General features: G+C 46.1%; 4 protein-coding genes across 4 annotated transcripts; 2 read left to right on the forward strand and 2 right to left on the reverse strand.

The window, feature by feature from the left end:
- Positions 1-2679: 2679 nt before the first annotated feature.
- LOC120419834 (probable aconitate hydratase, mitochondrial) lies at positions 2680-9745 on the reverse strand. The gene is made up of 7 exons (XM_039582668.2): positions 9677-9745; positions 9488-9533; positions 4526-5985; positions 4297-4468; positions 3853-4064; positions 3489-3780; positions 2680-3426 (listed from the first exon to the last, which is right to left on the reverse strand). The coding sequence occupies exons 2-7, from the start codon at positions 9518-9520 to the stop codon at positions 3232-3234; spliced, it is 2364 nt and encodes a 787-aa protein (XP_039438602.1). The 5' UTR covers positions 9521-9533; positions 9677-9745; the 3' UTR covers positions 2680-3231.
- A 2427-nt stretch (positions 9746-12172) lies between these two features.
- Positions 12173-13409, forward strand: LOC120419849 (general transcription factor IIH subunit 5). The gene is made up of 2 exons (XM_039582687.2): positions 12173-12412; positions 13201-13409. Exons 1-2 carry the CDS (start codon positions 12378-12380, stop codon positions 13385-13387), a joined length of 222 nt encoding a protein of 73 aa, XP_039438621.1. The 5' UTR covers positions 12173-12377; the 3' UTR covers positions 13388-13409.
- Positions 12418-13194, reverse strand: LOC120419847 (meiotic nuclear division protein 1 homolog). The gene is made up of 3 exons (XM_039582685.1): positions 12828-13194; positions 12629-12775; positions 12418-12571 (listed from the first exon to the last, which is right to left on the reverse strand). Exons 1-3 carry the CDS (start codon positions 13161-13163, stop codon positions 12434-12436), a joined length of 621 nt encoding a protein of 206 aa, XP_039438619.1. The 5' UTR covers positions 13164-13194; the 3' UTR covers positions 12418-12433.
- A 38-nt stretch (positions 13410-13447) lies between the features above and the next one.
- LOC120419848 (zinc finger HIT domain-containing protein 1) lies at positions 13448-13993 on the forward strand. The gene has a single exon (XM_039582686.2). The coding sequence runs from the start codon at positions 13448-13450 to the stop codon at positions 13952-13954; it is 507 nt and encodes a 168-aa protein (XP_039438620.1). The 3' UTR covers positions 13955-13993.
- Positions 13994-21610: the final 7617 nt, after the last annotated feature.

Genomic DNA, 21610 nt, shown 5'->3' on the forward strand with positions numbered 1-21610 from the left:
ACCACCCATTCCGTTTGCGATCCCTCTTGATACTGACGAGGACGAGAAATCGGTTTTTGAGAATGAGGATTCAGGGGCGGGGGAGGATTTGGATCCGGATTCGGCACCGGTGTTTTAGGAGGAATTGGATCTGGATTGGGAGGAATCGGTTCTGGAATCAAGGGAGGAATCGGGTCTGGAGTCAAGGGAGGAATCGGGTCTGGAGTCAAGGGAGGAATCGGTGGTTGAGGGGGAACCGGATTCGGATCTGATTTAGGACGCTTTCGCTTCGTCCTCTTAGACCCGTCCGTGGATCCCCCTTTACCGCCATCATTCTTATCCTTCAGGAAGAGGTCCCTGTTGGTGGTGTTTGAAGGAACTCCCAAAACGGAGTCCTCCATTTCCACGTCCTCGTCACCCTCAAGGGTTGAATCGAAATCGGATTCCTCATGGTCCGACTTGGTCGGATCCATGTTTGCGAAGAAACGCGATAAACTAAACGAAAATGAAAATTATGAAACTAAACGCAAAAGTAAAAAAGGAGAAAAGGAAAAAAAAAACTAACCGAGAAAAAAACTATGAGAAAAAAAAAAAAAAAAAAAAAAAAAAAAACTAAACGCTAACAAAAAACTCGCCTTTCGCACTCACCGCCGAACTGGCCGCACTGGCTGCCGCCCGCAGCGGGATGCGCGGGAAGCTCGTTTGCGCGCGCTTGTTGTTGTTGTTGTGCTGCCTGCTGCCAGCCACGTAAACAACGGGGGTTGTCTCCGACCTGGCCTGGCCGAAAACTGGTCCGCCGACCGCAGTCGACTCTCCGGGGCCGATTCCACCGGCCAACGACCGTCTCTCGTCTCAGCTGCCTCCGCAGCCGCTGCTGCTCACTCCTCCTGCTGCTGCTGCTCGGATTCGGGAACTCGTTCCTTCTCCGCCTCTGCACCGCCGCCGTGTCCACGACGACCAGATTGTGGCTCCTCTGACCACCGGAACGGGCTTGTCCGCTCGCACACGCCTCGGAATCGCCGTGAAAAACGCGCCAAACACAACTCGATAGAGCACGAAAAAACACGACTACGCGCTGAGACTTCTGCCGGAGCAATCATGTCACCTTACTTCCTCGCACACGCCAAAACATCCGCTTTTGCCAGCTTCTGAACTGATCACCCGCATTCGTGCTCTCCGTCATCATCGGTCCGGTCCTTAACTTCTTGAGGGCGTGTGATGAGCATGGCAAAAACCTGTCGCTGGTGTATATAAAGAAGCTCACCCCTCTTCGCACAGAGGTCAGTTTTGGGCCGAGATTCAAACATGAAGGGGTTAATCGTCGTCGTCGGGGTGGTCCTCGTGGCTACGGCAGTGCACAGTGCGTCGTTGGAACCGGTCCGGGAAAAGCGACAGTTGGGACTGCTCGGCGGGGGTTTGCTGGGATTCGGAGCGCCGGTTGGGGGACACGGATACTACGGAGGAGGTGGTTACGGAGGGCACGGACACGACGATCACCACCATCACCATCATGAGCATTACGAGCACGGACACGGAGGATACGACCATCATCACCACCATGCGCCACAGAGCTATGGCCACTATGAGCACGGTCACGGAGGGTACGGTCATGGAGGCTACGGTCACGGATACGTGGATCATCACCACCATTACGAACACGGACATCATGGGGGTTAAGAGTGGGATGGTTTCGTAGAGTAGTTGAATAAATTATTTATTGTTGACACTATACGAGTATTCTTTACTGATCAATATTGGTCCAACGAGCACAAAATTTTTGGCAATTATTTTTTTTCGAATTTTTTGCACTGTAAAAAAATATCCTTCTATTACGGACGTAACTTTTCATCACCTTTGAAAGCTTCTGATCGCAAGCATTGATTTCGAAAATATGCTTGTTTGGGACCGAGCTGAGACAATCCGTCCAAATTATCATTTCATCTTGATCACTCCACGGCGGTTCCAAATGTTGGAACCGGTTTGGTTGTGAGTACCTGGCGGATGTTGAGATGTGGGATGATGGATACTCCGGGGCTTCAGAGTAACCACTTCTGTGCCAGGCGACTTGATTCTGGATTGAATAGATTACTCTGGTCTTTCTTCTGGCAATACTTCAGCGGCTAGTCGGAAGGGTTTTGGAAACCGAGTCGGAGAACTATTTTTCTTCGTCGAAAATGTTGGCTGATCACGCTGGTGATTTTTTGTGTCTTCTGTAGACAGATGGATTAAGTTTGCCAAATCGAGGATGCACAGCAACCCGTGAGGGAAAGCGCTTAGCTTTCGTTAGAAAGATTGGATTGAAGTATGTAGCTGGGGTGGAACGGTAGTTCTGGCCCGTCCAACCACGATCGCGCATTGTTGTTTGGTGCTCGATTGTCATGATTCGATTGGAGTTCACGCTTAACTTGTATCCGCTTCTAAACATATTTATCACATAAACGTTCACGTAGCCACTGGTTATTCCAAAATAGTATTACATGTAGCGAAGTTATCAAAAAGGTTAATTTTTCAAAGATAAAGTGTAGTTCTGTTTCCGAATGGGTATTTAGCAGCTCAATATTTTATTCGCCCGCGATTTGTAGATTCAGGATATCGGAATTATACCGGTTGACTTCGAGTTGTTTTCGCAAGAAGATTTCACCTTCTTCGTCCGATTTTCGTCTCTTTTTCGGTACGGAGTTACAAAATAAAACAGCAGTATATGTATCATAATTGTTGTTTACCATAATTTATTGTCGCAGGCGAAAAAGAAGACTACACAAAAACAGAGTTCTAAACTGTTCTTCTAGATAATCTGGAAGTTAGGATATCAATTTGGTATTTGTGTGTAGGTCGTACAATTGACCTTGTGTGGCACTCGAAAATCATAATCGGTTAGTTTCTGCCCTACGTGTAATGATGAAAACTTTTGCTAACTCAGTACAATCAAAACTACCGCAGAAGGGGGATAAATGTATCATATATTAGTCCATCTAAATGTTTGTAAACTGTTGCTGCGTGCTGGTTAAGTTAGCGGTTCTCATGCAGAGCCTATTTACAATTAAAAAAACATTTCCACACTATCGTCTCTAAAACTGACATCTAGCATATCCTGATGGGAGAGTTATTTTCACTTAAGTAGATTAACTGTGTTGTTCGCTTCAAACTCCTCTACACACTATTTGTACGGGCCGCTTCCTTAGCTTGCGCGCGCAGTTCGAAAAAGCGTTCGTTCGTTCTCTCTCTCTCGCACACACTTCGAACCACGAAGATTTAGTTCTTGGCGGCGATCTGCTTCATGCGGTTCAGCGCACTGCCCGCCTTGAACCAGTCGATCTGCTGCTCGTTGAACGAGTGGTTCAGCTTGATTTTGGACACCTTGCCGTCGGTCTTGATTTCACAGTCGACCTGCTTGCCGGGGGCCAGCTTCTCCAGGCCGAGCAGCGAGATCTTGGAGTGGGGTTGGACCTACCGGAAACGGATGGAATTCGTTAGGTTTGAACAAACGTTGATGAGAGTTTCGAGCTTACCAAATCGTAATCGGCCGGGTTGGCGAAGGTCAGCGGCAGCATGCCCTGCTTCTTCAGGTTCGTCTCGTGGATACGGGCAAACGACTTGGTGATGATGGCGCGGCCACCCAGATGGCGGGGTTCCAGGGCGGCGTGCTCGCGGGACGAGCCCTCGCCGTAGTTCTCATCGCCGACGGCGACCCACGAGATGCCCTTGGCCTTGTAGAAGCGGGCCACGTCCGGAACGCCGGCCCACTCGCCCGTCACCTGGTTCTTGATCTTGTTCATTTCGTTGTTCTCGATGTTGGTGGCACTGAAACATTTGGAAATTGCGTTTAAGATCGTAACTTCAACTTAGTGGTTCAAATATGAAAACGAGCCTCACCCAATGAACATGTTGTTGGAGATGTTGTCCAGATGGCCACGGTACTTCAGCCACGGTCCGGCCGCCGAGATGTGGTCGGTGGTGCACTTGCCCTTGACCTTGATCAGCACGGTCATGTCGGTGAGATCCTTGCCGTTCCAGGTGTCGAACGGATTCAGCAGCTGCAGCCGCTGGCTCTTGGGGTCAACATCGACGCGCACCTTGGAGCCGTCCTGAAAAGAAGCGAATTTTGACGTGATCATTTCCGACTCGTTGTTTACTCGTCTAGCGCGAGCAAAACAAATTTCTCCAGCTAATCTGCCCGTCTAGCGAGGCGTGTTCAACATTGACCTGGATTTCCTTCCTCCGCCTAGAGGCCAGAGTCCACTTCTAATCACACAAAAGTAGCAGCAGCTGATAAGATAACTGAAGCGTCACGTGGAGAGAAGTGGCACTACTACTTACCGATGGGGGAGCCTCGTACGTGTCCATGCCGGGGTCGAATCCCTTCTGGGGCAGCTCATCGCCGAACGGAGCGTCCAGCTTGAACTTCTTGCCGTCGGCACCGGTCAGCTCGTCCGTGAGCGGGTTGAAGTCCAGGCGGCCGGCGATCGAGAGGGCCGTCACCAGTTCGGGGCTAAAATAGACAGTTTGTTGAGAGGATCGAACTATAAGAAGTTGTTAAGGTATTCACCTGGTCACGAAGCAATGCGTCGCGGGGTTAGCGTCGTTACGGCCGGTAAAGTTACGGTTGTACGAGGTCACGATGGTGTTCTTGTCGCCCTTCTTGACGTCGCGACGGTCCCACTGGCCAATGCAGGGTCCGCAGGCGTTCGCCAGCACGGTGCCGCCAAACTCCTTGAACGTCTTGGCGATGCCGTCGCGTTCAATCGTGGCGCGGATCTGCTCCGATCCGGGCGTCACGTTGAACGGCACCTTCGACTTGATGCCGTGCTTCATGGCGTTCCTGGCGATCGACGCGCACCGGCCCATGTCCTCGTACGAGGAGTTGGTGCAGGAGCCGATGAGGCCTACGCGGATGTCCATCGGGTAGCCGTTCTTCTTGGAGTTGGCGCCCAGCTTGCTGATCGGGTGGGCCAGATCGGGCGTGAACGGTCCGTTGACGTGCGGTTCCAGCGTGTCCAGGTTGATTTCGATAATTTCGTCGTACTTGGCACCGGGGTCGGCCGACAGGACGCTCTCCTCGTACTTCTTGGCCTCGGAGGCGATGCCAGCGCGGCCGGTAGCGGCCAGGTAGTCGGCCATACGCTTGTTGAAGGGGAAGGTCGACGTGGTGGCACCAATTTCAGCACCCATGTTACAGATGGTGGCCATTCCAGTACACGAGATCGACTCAACACCCGTGCCGTAATACTCCACGATCGCTCCGGTACCGCCCTTGACGGTCAGGATGTCCGCAACCTTCAGGATGATATCCTTGGGCGAGGTCCAGCCGCTAATCTTGCCAGACAGGTGAACACCAATCACCTTGGGGCACTTGAGCTCCCACGGGATGTTGGCCATCACATCGACGGCGTCGGCACCACCAACGCCAATGCACAGACCGCCCAAACCTCCACCGTTCGGGGTGTGCGAATCGGTTCCGATCATCAGCAGACCCGGAAAAGCGTAGTTCTCCAGAATGATCTGATGAATGATACCCGAACCTGGCTTCCAGAAGCCAACCCCGTACTTGGCACCAGCCGTCGACAGGAACTTGTACACCTCGGCGTTCAAATCCTTCGCGCGGGCCAGATCCTGCTCACCGCCGACCTGCGCCTCAATCAAGTGATCGCAGTGGATCGTCGACGGAACGGCCACCCTCGGCAGACCCGACGAGATAAACTGCAGCATCGCCATCTGCGCGGTCGCGTCCTGCATGGCCACACGATCCGGCCGTAGTCGCAGGTACGAAACGCCCCGCTCAATCTCCTGGTTCTTCGGGTCATCCAGATGGCCGTACAGGATCTTCTCGCTCAGCGTCAGCGGGCGTCCCAGCCGCTTCTTCACCGTCTCCACGTTTTTCTGGAGCTTCTCGTACGGCAGGTACACGTCCGTGTCGAACTTGGACAGGGCCACCTTCGCCGAGAGGGCGCACGCCGCGTGGAAGTTGCGCTGCTGCGCATCAACCGCGTACAGCGCGACGCGCTTGGCCTGCAAACAACAGAGAGAAAATGCAAATCAGTATCATTGAAGTGGGAGAGCACGTGGCGATAACGAACGAAAGAGAGTGTGGGGGCGACCGGTGAGGCAAATAAAAATAAGCCCGGCGCGGTGACCTTCGTGAGCCGCTGCAAGGAGAAATTGCAGGTTGACTACAGCTTGGCTGTGAGCGTTAACCGGTTACGGTAATGAAGGGTTTTGCATTGTTTTCTAGATCGAGTGGAAGAACCTGTAGAGGTAGAGCAGGAAGTTCTTAACGGTGAGATACTTTATTTTAATCAAGTCAGTTAACGGTCGACAATTTGTCTACGGTCATGTCAAAAATAGACAAATTACTGATAACACAATTTTTGAGCAACAACGTGCACCGTGTTCAAGGTATTTGTTTTTGGCACATTTTGATTGGTGCTAATCAAAACAACGAAACGAATGATTTACTTTTCAATTAGTAGCATCAAAGAGCTTAAACTGATTAAAGCTTAACCTTGCCTATTTGTATTTGTTTAAATTTCTGATTATTCTTAGTGACCAGAGTGAAAATCACCTCATATCATTTCCCACGCCATAGGCGTTAAGCTTACACGCATTGTCTTTCCACACGGTGTTTGCTGACGTAGTTCATCAGCTGTCCTCGTGCTACGCGTCGAAAAACGCTTCCGTTTTTTTTAAATCTATTTCCAATAAAGGAGAAAAGCTCGGAACTTAACCTCAAAGGTAAATAACCAAATGAACTTTTTTGACAGGTGTCAGTGCCGGGACTTTGCATTAAAAATTAAAATTTTGTTCCGGCTGTTCCGTTTTGCATGGACACTAACACACGGTTAGGAGCACGACAAGGACACGGCCACAGGAATGTCCAGGAACAGGCACCTACACGGCCAGGGACACGAAAACGGTCAGAAGCACGGGCACGAACACGGGCAGGAGTCCGGACAAGGAAACGGCCTAGAGCACGGCCACGGGAACGACCAGGAACACCTACGTAGTCAGGTGCACGTACACGAACACGGCCAGAAGCATGGACAAGCACACGGGCACTAATACGAAAAAAAAAACTCGGGTTATGACGTTTCGCGCAATCGGAAGCAAATTCAAATTAAAAAAAAATGCTAAGTCCCGATTTGACACCTGTCAAACCACTCAAATGGCACTCACAAAATGAATACTGAGTTCTTTGAGTTCATTTGCTACGTCACAGTTTTCTTGCCTATAGCTACGTAAAGCAATGACAACGCACTTATTAAAATATTGTGTAAATTTGAAAAATCGGTAAAGTTTTGATCGGTAAACCATCTGTCAAAATGAATAAAAAAATTACCGAAAATCGGTAGTAAGATGAACAATAATGAACTTCATTACCGAATTTCGGTAAGATTTTACCAAATTCGGTAGTTTTCAGTTTACCGAACTGTGCAGCAGTTGAAAAATCGGTTATAATTTACCGAATTCGGAAAAGAAAATCTTAGTCTGTACCTTGAAAAACGTGACTTTATCCACCTTTAGGTAGTTGGTGTCATCCTCTCATTTAGACATTTTAAGAATCGAAGCGAAATGCTTCAATTGTGGTGGCGACCGTTCAACCAAGAATCGGAGCTGCCCAAAACGAGCTTCCATCGTTCTCGGTCTTATGCTGCTACTCTCCTATTTCCCAGGTTATAGATCTTCCGGTTATCACCATTCTCTTGATCTCCCCACCGTGCGCGCGGTTTCCCTGCCCTTCTGCCTGTTCCGCCAGCTGGTTCAGCGCGGTCAAATAGCAGTCTGACAGGCTGGCTATCGTCCCATCGGGCGACATGGCCGGCCCACCTGAGCCTCCCGATCTTCGCCTGGGTGGCAATGGTCGGTTCTTCAAGAAGTGTTTTGTACATCGTCAGCTTCGTGCGGCGTTGCACTCGATCCGATTTGAGGGTCTTCCGTAATCCAAAGTAAGCACGATTTCCAGCAAAAATACGAGTCCGGATTTCTTTGCTGGTGTCGTTGTTGGCGGTTACCAGCGATCCCAAGTACACGAACTCGCGTACCTCTTTCAACTCATCATCATCCACAGCTAGAGGGGTTAGAGTTGGGGGGGCCGACGTCCTTCGAACCTCTCATGTACTTCGTCTTCGTCGTAGTTACCAGGAGCGGGATCGGTTCGAATGCTTCCAAATCTGCAGCAATTGCCGTTGCATCAGCGGCCAAAAGTTGCACACCTCCAGGTTTCGGTCAGGTAAAACCAACCAACATCAACGGATGAAGGCAGTAGTGACCTGTTTTCACCACAAGAACTGCTGAACATCTTCATCGAGATGAAAACAGCTCTGCGTGGGTGCAAACCTCGGCAGGAAGAAGAACCCTTGGATGATTCATTTAAAAATACAGTTCGTAGTTTACTCGTTCTAGTGATTTTGAATGTTTCAGTTTTGTTTTTTAGTTTTAAGGTAGGGTAAGCGTAAGGTAGGGTAGGTAGGTTTTAAGGTAGGGTAAGGGTAAGTGTTTACTCAAATGTATTCTATTCAATGCTAAAATGTAAAACTATTTGAAATAAATAAAAACAAGTAAAAGAAATATTTTGTTATGAGAAAGTTCAATGGAATTCCCTATGTTTATAAGACTTATGCAAATAAAACTCTTAATATATTTATTTCCAATTCCAAAATTAAGAATGTTTAGTTAAGTTCAGAAAAAAGCCTGCCTACCAATAACACTTATTTATTTTTTTTCAAAACTTCCTGCAAGTACTTATCAGCTCTGTGTTTAGAATCACTCTTAAAATAAATACAAGGTAATCTGATAAGAATAAGCTATTTATTTGGGATTTTGAAGAATAGGTTTTAGATTCAGTAAAAATTTCATTACCTGAACTTGTACATTTATGTTATTTTCAAATAAATGTATAAGGCCGCTGCAAATATTTTTCAAATATTCACTTCAATTCTAGATTACTTTTGTAAAACAACCAATGCGCCATGTATGTACATAGGCCTTTTTGAAAAAGTAAGCGACAAATCAGAAACAGTTTCAGTTGTCAAGCTTCAGCTAGTCACCTGCATTCGCCAAAATAAAACGTATTGGCAACGAAACAAATTTGTCTCAAACAGCATTCAAAGTTCATCGATCCCGAGAACTTTCAACCAACCAACACCACCGTATTCGCCGGCTTTTCCACCGCCAACTTTTCCGTGCACTTTGTTGATGGGTGGAAAATCCTCGCACGCACACCAGCGCAAATTTGGCTTGAGAATAAAACAACACCAGCGCGAATAAGACCGAAAGAAGCCTCGATACACATTCAAACGAGGATGAAAATGTTATCTAACCAGGCAGGCGGCGAATCGAGAACTTTTGCAGGTTATTTCCGGGAATTGCGTTGCAGCCGGTGCAACCGGCAATATTCCTGCTGCGGAATTTTCACTGCCCCGTTACATCACCCGCTCCTTATCACCGAATCTGGCCTTATCAAAAGGAAAATCTGCTGATTTTACGCCGCGCAGTATCTTTTTCTTTTCCTCACCTGAACGTTCAGCAATCTTGCGTAGTGCACCATGGTGGCCGATTTTCTGCAAACAAAATCACACCTTTAGTCCTTTTTTAGAAGCCACACACAACACAAACGAAGACGACGACGGTGATCTTCAGCCTTCTGGACTGGAAGATTTTGCACGGAAATGGAGCACCCGCGAGAGGAGGAAGAAAAAATTACCTAACCACTCCGCGATCCGGTCGAGGAATGAATGCGACGACGGCGGACTTTAGCGCACGGTCGTTGACGTTTCGCGAAGGGCAGAGAGCAGTGCTGCCAGGAATGGTTGCTTTTGGGAGCAAAAGTCTGTAGGAGAGCGAATCTCTGTGAAATCAACAATCTTAAATTCTTAAATTCTTAAATTGGGTACTAAACTGCCCATGTTCGCATAAATGTCCCATATGCAAAAACAGCAAGCTGAGAAAAACGCATTTGAAGTTTGTCCCATACATAAGGCTACGTGTTAAGTTTTCGCGAAAAAACTGGATTTCCTCCTGATTTCTAGAACAAAGTACTGGATGTTATAGGCTCTTTTGAAAGAGCACACAATTTTGAACAAAACTGTAATGCAAAAAAAAATTTTACAGGACAACATTTTTTCGATGGATCAACTATGGTCCCCTTGGAACGAGCTGTCAAGTAGGAACTTTTCTGTCAAGAAGGACCGCGAGGTTAATTTTTCAAAATTGATTTAAAAATCCATTTTAAACTCTTTGTGGCCGTACAAAGGGTCATTGTACTCAGAAAAATAAGCTTTATCGCTGTAAACAATAATATCAGCAATCTAAGCTTCATTTTAGGACCCAATTCTTAAATTCTTAAATTCTTAAATTCTTAAATTCTTACATTCTTACATTCTTACATTCTTACATTCTTACATTCTTACATTCTTACATTCTTACATTCTTACATTCTTACATTCATACATTCTTACATTCTTACACTCTTACATTCTTACATTCTTACATTCTTACATTCTTACATTCTTACATTCTTACATTCTTACATTCTCAAATTCTGAAATTCTTAAATTTTAGAATTTCTAATAATATTGAGATTCTCGCTTGTTTTGATGGTACCAGATCCCCCCAGACCCACCAGATTTGAACTTGATCAGAATTCTTTATTTTTAATTTTACACTTTTATTTTGTACATTATAAAGGTGGAATGGCTCATTTAAATTTTTGAATCCGTTAGTTTATTAATTTTGGAATATAAATGTTTTGTATTCTTTATTTTTGAACGTTAAAATTTTTAAAAATCTTTTTTGCGCTTGAAAATTTTGATTTCTGAGTTTTTGATTCTTTAAACTATTTTATTTATGTGTTTTTTGCCTTCCTTACCTCAATGAGGAAAGGCTATAAAATCACTCGAAAAATGAACTTCTTTATTCGACCTCGTAGACCCACCTTCACGTATCCAGGTATTTAAGCGAAAATGGCGTTCGAAAGGTGAACGCCCGAAATGTCAATATCACGCAGTGGTACCAACATTACGAAGAAAGTGTGCCATGGCATGACAGCCACATTTTTTTCTAATGTTGGTGCTACTGCGCGATTTTGACATTTCGGACGTTCACCATTCGAACGCCATCTTCGCTTAAAAACCTCGATACCTATTGACTCAGAATCAAATTCGGAACAAATGTCTGTGCGTGTGTCTGGATGTGAGTCCGTGCACCGAAAAATATGCACATGATTATCTCCGGACTGGCTGAACCGATTTGGACCGTTTTGGTCTCATTCGATCCGTCTTGAGGTTCCACAAGACCCTAGTTAATATTATTAAGCTTAGAAAAGTACTACAAAAGTTCGAAAAACTTCGAAAGATTGCAAAAAGGGTGTTTTTTTTAAAGAAAACCCGTCGTGCTATATATTGTTAGAAAGGTATTTGAAATACCTTTCCAATGCGTTCAAAAGATTGAAGATCTGACAACCCCATCAAAAGTTATGAGCACTTAAGTGTTATTTATACACTTTTTTGAGGCCGGATCTCAAATATCTTGTTGAAAAAGTTGTCCGGATCTATTATGCGACCCATCGTTAGATAGGTAATCAAAAGACCTATCCAACGAGCCCAGCAGTTTGATGTACTTTAGTGTTTTTAATACACTTTTTTGAGGCCGGATCTCAGATATTTTGATAAATATAAGTGTTATTTATACACTTGTTTGAGGCTGTGTAGTGTAATCACTTTATGAATGCGAGGAAGGCACCAACCACCTAAAGGTGGATTAAGTAACGTTTTAATTTCTAAATTTTCACATTCTCGAATTAATTATTTATTTACTAATCAATATTGTAATTTGTAATTTGTTGTTTTATTGGATACGGCAACTTGTCAGTGTGAACTATATATCAAGTCAAGGAAGCAACTATCCGGAAATTTACATTTAATTATGTATCTACATTTTTCAATTCCTGATTTATACTTCAGTTTTGGGGTGCACACCCAGTAAACACAAACAAGTTATTGTCGGGTTGTCAAACAAAATATTGATTTTGTTGAAAAAGAAAAATTAAAAATTGAAATGTTGATCAAAATTTGCAAACTATGGAAAAATCAACGTACAGATTAATCAAAGATGGTCTGGAAACACTGATTTTTAATTTGTCACCCCGAGTTGGATTCTGCAAGCACACTGTCAAATTAGTGCTGCTAACATCTCTAATCGAAACGATTTTTTGACAGCTGGCTCGAGAACATCAACAAACAGTGCAAATTTGCAATCCTTGCTGGAAAAGTTGAAACAGTTGCATTTTTCGATTCTTCAAGTTTATTCCTCATAATCCACGCATCAATCTCAGCACCGCGAGTGTGTTTTTCCCCGTTGGCCCTCCACGGCATCTGCAGCCGCCGCCGCCGCCACCACCTTCAGCAATGGTCAATGTTATGAAAGGAGTGCTCGTTGAATGGTAAGACAACAAGTTTTCGCTTTATTCCAAATAATCCATATCCGGCGGAATCTGAAACTGCTTGTCGATCGCCTTCTCCTCGATGTTGAACTTATTCCGGCACCACGATTTGATGGCAAAAATGTTGTCCGTCCACCGGTTGGCCGCCTCGTGCAGTTTCTGGAAGAAAATTGAGTTAATTTGTGGGATTTTCAAAAGGAGAATGTTTTAATTTACCGGAAGTGACTGTTTCATTTGCTTTAAGGAACCTTTATCTTCTTTCTTCAAGATTTGGATCTCTGCTTGCAGTTTAGCTTCTTTTTCTTCAAGAACTTTTAACTCTTCGAAGGTTGCAGCAGCTTTGGACGATTGCGCTTGATTGGTCTGCAAACAAGTTTGATTAATTTGTGTTAAAACAAGAACTTGTTCAACCAACCTTCGCCTCTTCAACCTTTCTTCGGAGATCCTCAATTTTGGAGTCACAATTTTTCACTTTTCGTTGCAATTCCTCGCTCTCGAGCTGCTTAATTTTCTGTCTTTTCCCAGGAAATGACCAATAGTACGTAGATTGGCCAATTTTCCCCGCCTCGACCAGCCCTTCATCCTCCAACGATTGCAACAGTCCCTTCACCAGCTGCTCCTTGAGGCCCTTCTCCTTGGCGGCAATCCGTTCCAAATCCTTAAGCTGGTAGAACTCTCCACTGTCGTGAAAAATCTCCAACAGAGCCGACCTCTTCTCGTCCGCCGACATTCCCTTCTTGCGCTTGGACATTTTCGCTCAATTCTTTACCTTTCTCTCTCCCCAACAGTGACCCGGCTATGAAACAATTCCTGCTGCACCTAGACGAAACACAATCGCTCGGCCGCAAGTTTATCATTCAGGATCTGGACGAACGGCACCTGTTCATCTCGACGGACATCATCGAGACGCTGCAGGCCCGGGTGGACGACTTGATGGACCGGATCAGCGTTTCGCTGCACGAGAAGGAAGCCTAAGCGAGTTCGAACGAAACAAAAATCATAATTTAAGTTAGTGTTCTAAGCAAGTTACGCAAGATGGCATCCCGCGAGTCCGGCCGGATCCGCGAGGCGGACAAGAAGCGCGTCCTGGACGAGGCCTCCCGCAAGCGGCGTGCCCGCAAAGCCCTGGAAGCGCTCGAGCAGGACAACTACCACGAGGATCCGCACGCCGATCTGGTCATGTCGAAGAAAATCCCCAAGTTCCAAGACAACCTGGACACGACCGGCGGTGCGGGTGGATCCGGCGGCGCCGGCACTTCCAACCAGAAGAAGAAAGCAAAGCGCAGCAAGGGCGCCGACTACTACCGGGCCAAGTACAGGAAAAACTTCCCCCAGCTGCTGGAGGAGGACAAGGTGCAGCACCCGGACGGACCGAACTACTTCACGGCGAGTGCGGCGCCTTCGCGGTTTCCCGAGCGGCACTTTTGCGCCGTGTGTGGATTTCCGTCCAGTTACACGTGCACGGCGTGCGGGACGAGGTATTGTTGTGTGCGCTGCTTGAAGACTCACCAGGACACGCGCTGCCTCAAGTGGACCGCCTGAGTTTGTGTTTATTGTTTTGGAAATAAAAGGATGCCTTTTGACAAAGGACTTTGTCTTAAAGCTCTATCTGCGGTGTCAATGCAAAATTTTTCGAAAATGTAGCGTTACCGTCGCAAGCCCTCGGCGTAACATTCTGTTTCTGTTGCGTAGATGCCGTGAAAACTATTTAAGCTAAAAGTTAGCCTCTGGAGGATTTAGTGTCCATCAGATTTTCATCAAAGACGGACCTTACGTTGGGAATTTTATTGCTCACACACACACACGCAGGTGGTGCACGAACTTGAGAGGAGGTCCAAGAAGTTATTGACGGTAGCCAGAACGGTCACCGGAATACCGAAATTATTGGGAACAATTTGGTAGGATATCGGTCACACCCGGAGTGGCCAGTGCCCTGTGGGAAGGTTCTACCGGGAGGACATTTACGGAACCATACAAATTTGGGCAATATGGGTATCAAAATTCATGGTTTTTGATACTGGTAATGAAAATGACCATTTTGGCAGGATTGGCCACACCCGGAGTGGCCATTGCCCTGAGGGAAGGTTCTACCGGGAGGACATTTACGGAACCATACAAATTTGGGCAATATGGGTATCAAAATTCATGGTTTTTGATACTGGTAATGAAAATGACCATTTTGGCAGGATTGGCCACACCCGGAGTGGCCATTGCCCTGAGGGAAGGTTCTACCGGGAGGACATTTACGGAACCATACAAATTTGGGCAATATGGGTATCAAAATTCATGGTTTTTGAAACTGATAATGAAAATGACCATTTTGGCAGGATTGGCCACACCCGGAGTGGCCATTGCCCTGAGGGAAGGTTCTACCGGGAGGACATTTACGGAACCATACAAATTTGGGCAATATGGGTATCAAAATTCATGGTTTTTGATACTGGTAATGAAAATGACCATTTTGGCAGGATTGGCCACACCCGGAGTGGCCATTGCCCTGAGGGAAGGTTCTACCGGGAGGACATTTACGGAACCATACAAATTTGGGCAATATGGGTATCAAAATTCATGGTTTTTGATACTGGTGATGAAAATGGCCATTTTGGCAGGATTGGCCACACCCGGAGTGGCCAGTGCCCTGAGGGAAGGTTCTACCAGGAGGACATTTACGGAACCATACGACTTGGGGCAATATGCGTATCAAAATTCATGGTTTTTGATACTGGTAATGAAAATGACCATTTTGGCAGGATTGGCCACACCCGGAGTGGCCATTGCCCTGAGGGAAGGTTCTACCGGGAGGACATTTACGGAACCATACAAATTTGGGCAATATGGGTACCGTCAGTGGGGGTGACTATGGGTCAAAAAACGAAACACCTCTCGAAATTTCTTAATAACAAAAACAATTTAAATAACATCGAAAATCTTTTAACGTAGATTTGTTCTTAGATAGTTTACTAACATTTTCCCAAAATATGGTCGATTTTGATGAACACTACCTTAAATGCCAATTGTTTGAAAATTGACCCAATCTCACCCCTTAGAGGGGGTGACATTGGGTCAAATGAAACTAAAATGATGCTGAAATACAAAGATATGGTAAAAACAAGTCATCCAACAGCGTTTCTTGTTCGAGGGAATCGTATTGACACGCTACAATGTTTGAAGTGGAGATTTTCAAACACTTGGGTAGTTTTCGAGCAATTCTAACAAAAATATTAGAAAAATGATTTTTCGAGAGGTCATTTTTGGCCAAAAACGTACCCCAACTTTAGACATCTGCCAAAATAACAGGATATGTTCTAGGAACGATTTTTTTTCAGCGAAGTCATCTTAAGATGTCCCCTACACAACCCTTTTAACAGAATTCAGTTTCATTGAAAAGAATCTGAGAAATGGTAAAATCCGTAAAAAATCACTTTGACCCAATCTCACCCCCCAGACCCAATGTCACCCCCACTGACGGTATCAAAATTCATGGTTTTTGATACTGGTAATGAAAATGACCATTTTGGCAGGATTGGCCACACCCGGAGTGACCATTGCCCTGAGGGAAGGTTCTACCGGGAGGACATTTACGGAACCATACAAATTTGGGCAATATGGGTATCAAAATTCATGGTTTTTGATACTGGTAATGAAAATGACCATTTTGGCAGGATTGGCCACACCCGGAGTGGCCATTGCCCTGAGGGAAGGTTCTACCGGGAGGACATTTACGGAACCATACAAATTTGGGCAATATGGGTATCAAAATTCATGGTTTTTGATACTGGTAATGAAAATGACCATTTTGGCAGGATTGGCCACACCCGGAGTGGCCATTGCCCTGAGGGAAGGTTCTAACGGGAGGACATTTACGGAACCATACAAATTTGGGCAATATGGGTATCAAAATTCATGGTTTTTGATACTGGTAATGAAAATGGCCATTTTGGCAGGATAGGCCACAACCGGAGTGGCCATTGCCCTGAGGGAAGGTTCTACCGGGAGGACATTTACGGAACCATACAAATTTGGGCAATATGGGTATCAAAATTCATGGTTTTTGATACTGGTGATGGAAATGGCCATTTTGGCAGGATTGGCCACACCCGGAGTGGCCAGTGCCCTGAGGGAAGGTTCTACCAGGAGGACATTTACGGAACCATACGACTTGGGGCAATATGCGTATCAAAATTCATGGTTTTTGATACTGGTGATGAAAATGGCCATTTTGGCAGGATTGGCCACACCCGGAGTGGCCATTGCCCTGAGGGAAGGTTCTACCGGGAGGACATTTACGGAACCATACAAATTTGGGCAATATGGGTATCAAAATTCATGGTTTTTGATACTGGTAATGAAAATGACCATTTTGGCAGGATTGGCCACACCCAGAGTGGCCATTGCCCTGAGGGAAGGTTCTACCGGGAGGACATTTACGGAACCATACAAATTTGGGCAATATGGGTATCAAAATTCATGGTTTTTGATACTGGTAATGAAAATGGCCATTTTGGCAGGATAGGCCACACCCGGAGTGGCCATTGCCCTGAGGGAAGGTTCTACCGGGAGGACATTTACGGAACCATACAAATTTGGGCAATATGGGTATCAAAAATTCATGGTTTTTGATACTGGTGATGAAAATGGCCATTTTGGCAGAATTGGCCACACCCGGAGTGGCCAGTGCCCTGAGGGAAGGTTCTACCGGAAGGACATTTACGGAACCATACGACTTGTGGCAATATGCGTATCAAAATTCATGGTTTTTGATACTGGTGATGAAAATGGCCATTTTGGCAGGATTGGCCACACCCGGAGTGGCCAGTGCCCTCGGGAAGGTTCTACCGGTGGGACATTAATCGAACCATACGACTTGGGGCAATATAGGTATCAAAATTCATGGTTTTTGAAACTGATAATGAAAATGGTCATTTTGACTGGATTGGCCACACCCGGAGTGGCCAGTGCCCTCGGGAAGGTTCTACCGGGGGGACATTAATCGAACCATACGACTTGGGGCAATATGGGTATCAAAATTCATGGTTTTTGAAACTGATAATGAAATTGGCCATTTTGACTGGATTGGCCACACCCGGAGTGGCCAGTGCCCTCGGGAAGGTTCTACCGGGGGGACATTAATCGAACCATACGACTTGGGGCAATATAGGTATCAAAATTCATGGTTATTGAAACTGGTAATGAAAATGGGCATTTTGACAGGATTGAAGAAGGTTCTACCGGGGGGACATTAATCGAACCATACGACTTGGGGCAATATAGGTATCAAAATTCATGGTTTTTGAAACTGATAATGAAAATGGTCATTTTGACTGGATTGGCCACACCCGGAGTGGCCAGTGCCCTCGGGAAGGTTCTACCGGGGGGACATTAATCGAACCATACGACTTGGGGCAATATAGGTATCAAAATTCATGGTTATTGAAACTGGTAATGAAAATGGGCATTTTGACTGGATTGGCCACACCCGGAGTGGCCAGTGCCCTCGGGAAGGTTCTACCGGGGGGACATTATTCGAACCATACGACTTGGGGCAATATGGGTATCAAAATTCATGGTTTTTGAAACTGGTAATGAAAATGGGCATTTTGACAGGATTGGCCACACCCGGAGTGGCCAGTGCCCTCGGGAAGGTTCTACCGGGGGGACATTAATCGAACCATACGACTTGGGGCAATATAGGTATCAAAATTCATGGTTATTGAAACTGGTAATGAAAATGGGCATTTTGACAGGATTGAAGAAGGTTCTACCGGGGGGACATTAATCGAACCATACGACTTGGGGCAATATAGGTATCAAAATTCATGGTTATTGAAACTGGTAATGAAAATGGGCATTTTGACAGGATTGAAGAAGGTTCTACCGGGGGGACATTAATCGAACCATACGACTTGGGGCAATATAGGTATCAAAATTCATGGTTTTTGAAACTGATAATGAAAATGGTCATTTTGACTGGATTGGCCACACCCGGAGTGGCCAGTGCCCTCGGGAAGGTTCTACCGGGGGGACATTAATCGAACCATACGACTTGGGGCAATATAGGTATCAAAATTCATGGTTTTTGAAACTGGTAATGAAAATGGCCATTTTGACTGGATTGACCACACCCGGAGTGGCCAGTGCCCTCGGGAAGGTTCTACCGGGGGGAAATTAATCGAACCATACGACTTGGGGCAATATGGGTATCAAAATTCATGGCTTTTGAAACTTGTAATGAAAATGGCCATTTTGGGGCATTTTCATTAATGTCCCCACGGTAGAACCTTCCCGAGGGCACTGACCACTCCAGGTGTGGCCACTCCGGTCAAAATGGCCATTTTCATTACCAGTTTAAAAAACCATGAATTTTGATACCCATATTGCCATAAGTCGTATGGTTCGATTAATGTCCCCACGGTAGAACCTTCCCGAGGGCACTGGCCACTCCGGGTGTGGCCAATCCAGTCAAAATGACCATTTTCATTATCAGTTTCAATAACCATGAATTTTGATACCCATATTGCCCCAAGTCGTATGGTTCGAATAATGTCCCCCCGGTAGAACCTTCCCGAGGGCACTGGCCACTCCGGGTGTGGCCAATCCAGTCAAAATGCCCATTTTCATTACCAGTTTCAATAACCATGAATTTTGATACCCATATTGCCCCAAGTCGTATGGTTCGATTAATGTCCCCCCGGTAGAACCTTCCCGAGGGCACTGGCCACTCCGGGTGTGGCCAATCCTGTCAAAATGCCCATTTTCATTACCAGTTTCAATAACCATGAATTTTGATACCCATATTGCCCCAAGTCGTATGGTTCGAATAATGTCCCCCCGGTAGAACCTTCCCGAGGGCACTGGCCACTCCGGGTGTGGCCAATCCAGTCAAAATGCCCATTTTCATTACCAGTTTCAAAAACCATGAATTTTGATACCCATATTGCCCCAAGTCGTATGGTTCGATTAATGTCCCTCCGGTAGAACCTTCCCGAGGGCACTGGCTACTCCGGGTGTGGCCAATCCTGTCAAAATGCCCATTTTCATTACCAGTTTCAATAACCATGAATTTTGATACCCATATTGCCCCAAGTCGTATGGTTCGAATAATGTCCCCCCGGTAGAACCTTCCCGAGGGCACTGGCCACTCCGGGTGTGGCCAATCCAGTCAAAATGGCCATTTTCATTATCAGTTTCAATAACCATGAATTTTGATACCCATATTGCCCCAAGTCGTATGGTTCGATTAATGTCCCCCCGGTAGAACCTTCCCGAGGGCACTGGCCACTCCGGGTGTGGCCAATCCAGTCAAAATGGCCAATTTCATTATCAGTTTCAAAAACCATGAATTTTGATACCCATATTGCCCCAAGTCGTATGGTTCGATTAATGTCCCCCCGGTAGAACCTTCCCGAGGGCACTGGCCACTTCGGGTGTGGCCAATCCAGTCAAAATGGCCAATTTCATTATCAGTTTCAAAAACCATGAATTTTGATACCTATATTGCCCCAAGTCGTATGGTTCGATTAATGTCCCCCCGGTAGAACCTTCCCGAGGGCACTGGCCACTCCGGGTGTGGCCAATCCAGTCAAAATGCCCATTTTCATTACCAGTTTCAATAACCATGAATTTTGATACCCATATTGCCCCAAGTCGTATGGTTCGATTAATGTCCCCCCCGGTAGAACCTTCCCGAGGGCACTGGCCACTCCGGGTGAGGCCAATCCAGTCAAAATGGCCAATTTCATTATCAGTTTCAAAAACCATGAATTTTGATACCCATATTGCCCCAAGTTGTATGGTTCGATTAATGTCCCCCCGGTAGAACCTTCCCGAGGGCACTCGCCACTTCGGGTGTGGCCAATCCAGTCAAAATGGCCAATTTCATTATCAGTTTCAAAAACCATGAATTTTGATACCCATATTGCCCCAAGTCGTATGGTTCGAATAATGTCCCCCCGGTAGAACCTTCCCGAGGGCACTGGCCACTCCGGGTGTGGCCAATCCAGTCAAAATGCCCATTTTCATTACCAGTTTCAAAAACCATGAATTTTGATACCCATATTGCCCCAAGTCGTATGGTTCGATTAATGTCCCCCCGGTAGAACCTTCCCGAGGGCACTGGCCACTCCGGGTGTGGCCAATCCAGTCAAAATGGCCAATTTCATTATCAGTTTCAAAAACCATGAATTTTGATACCCATATTGCCCCAAGTCGTATGGTTCGATTAATGCCCCCCCGGTAGAACCTTCCCGAGGGCACTGGCCACTTCGGGTGTGGCCAATCCAGTCAAAATGGCCAATTTCATTATCAGTTTCAAAAACCATGAATTTTGATACCCATATTGCCCCAAGTCGTATGGTTCGAATAATGTCCCCCCGGTAGAACCTTCCCGAGGGCACTGGCCACTCCGGGTGTGGCCAATCCAGTCAAAATGCCCATTTTCATTACCAGTTTCAAAAACCATGAATTTTGATACCCATATTGCCCCAAGTCGTATGGTTCGATTAATGTCCCCCCGGTAGAACCTTCCCGAGGGCACTGGCCACTCCGGGTGTGGCCAATCCAGTCAAAATGCCCATTTTCATTACCAGTTTCAAAAACCATGAATTTTGATACCCATATTGCCCCAAGTCGTATGGTTCGATTAATGTCCCTCCGGTAGAACCTTCCCGAGGGCACTGGCTACTCCGGGTGTGGCCAATCCTGTCAAAATGCCCATTTTCATTACCAGTTTCAATAACCATGAATTTTGATACCCATATTGCCCCAAGTCGTATGGTTCGAATAATGTCCCCCCGGTAGAACCTTCCCGAGGGCACTGGCCACTCCGGGTGTGGCCAATCCAGTCAAAATGGCCAATTTCATTATCAGTTTCAAAAACCATGAATTTTGATACCCATATTGCCCCAAGTCGTATGGTTCGATTAATGCCCCCCCGGTAGAACCTTCCCGAGGGCACTGGCCACTCCGGGTGTGGCCAATCCAGTCAAAATGGCCAATTTCATTATCAGTTTCAAAAACCATGAATTTTGATACCTATATTGCCCCAAGTCGTATGGTTCGATTAATGTCCCCCCGGTAGAACCTTCCCGAGGGCACTGGCCACTCCGGGTGTGGCCAATCCAGTCAAAATGCCCATTTTCATTATCAGTTTCAAAAACCATGAATTTTGATACCCATATTGCCCCAAGTCGTATGGTTCGA

This window comes from Culex pipiens, chromosome 2 (genome assembly GCF_016801865.2).
Source record: "Culex pipiens pallens isolate TS chromosome 2, TS_CPP_V2, whole genome shotgun sequence".
Taxonomy (NCBI): Eukaryota; Metazoa; Arthropoda; class Insecta; order Diptera; family Culicidae; genus Culex; species Culex pipiens.

Bases quoted from the DNA above. Each gene is read 5' to 3' on its own strand.
- LOC120419834 (XM_039582668.2), bottom strand. From the start codon at position 9,520: ATGGTGCACTACGCAAGATTGCTGAACGTTCAG. The intron at 5,986-9,487 runs GTGAGGAAAAGA...TGTTGTTTGCAG, and splicing joins CAAGATTGCTGAACGTTCAG to GCCAAGCGCGTCGCGCTGTA. The intron at 3,427-3,488 runs GTAAGCTCGAAA...CGTTTCCGGTAG, and splicing joins ACCCGGCCGATTACGATTTG to GTCCAACCCCACTCCAAGAT.
- LOC120419849 (XM_039582687.2), top strand. From the start codon at position 12,378: ATGGTCAATGTTATGAAAGGAGTGCTCGTTGAATG. The intron at 12,413-13,200 runs GTAAGACAACAA...TCTCCCCAACAG, and splicing joins AAAGGAGTGCTCGTTGAATG to TGACCCGGCTATGAAACAAT.
- LOC120419847 (XM_039582685.1), bottom strand. From the start codon at position 13,163: ATGTCCAAGCGCAAGAAGGGAATGTCGGCGGACGAGAAGAGGTCGGCT. The intron at 12,776-12,827 runs GTTGGTTGAACA...ACTTGTTTGCAG, and splicing joins GAAAGGTTGAAGAGGCGAAG to ACCAATCAAGCGCAATCGTC. The intron at 12,572-12,628 runs GTAAATTAAAAC...ATTTTCTTCCAG, and splicing joins AAATGAAACAGTCACTTCCG to AAACTGCACGAGGCGGCCAA.
- LOC120419848 (XM_039582686.2), top strand. From the start codon at position 13,448: ATGGCATCCCGCGAGTCCGGCCGGATCCGCGAGGCGGACAAGAAGCGC.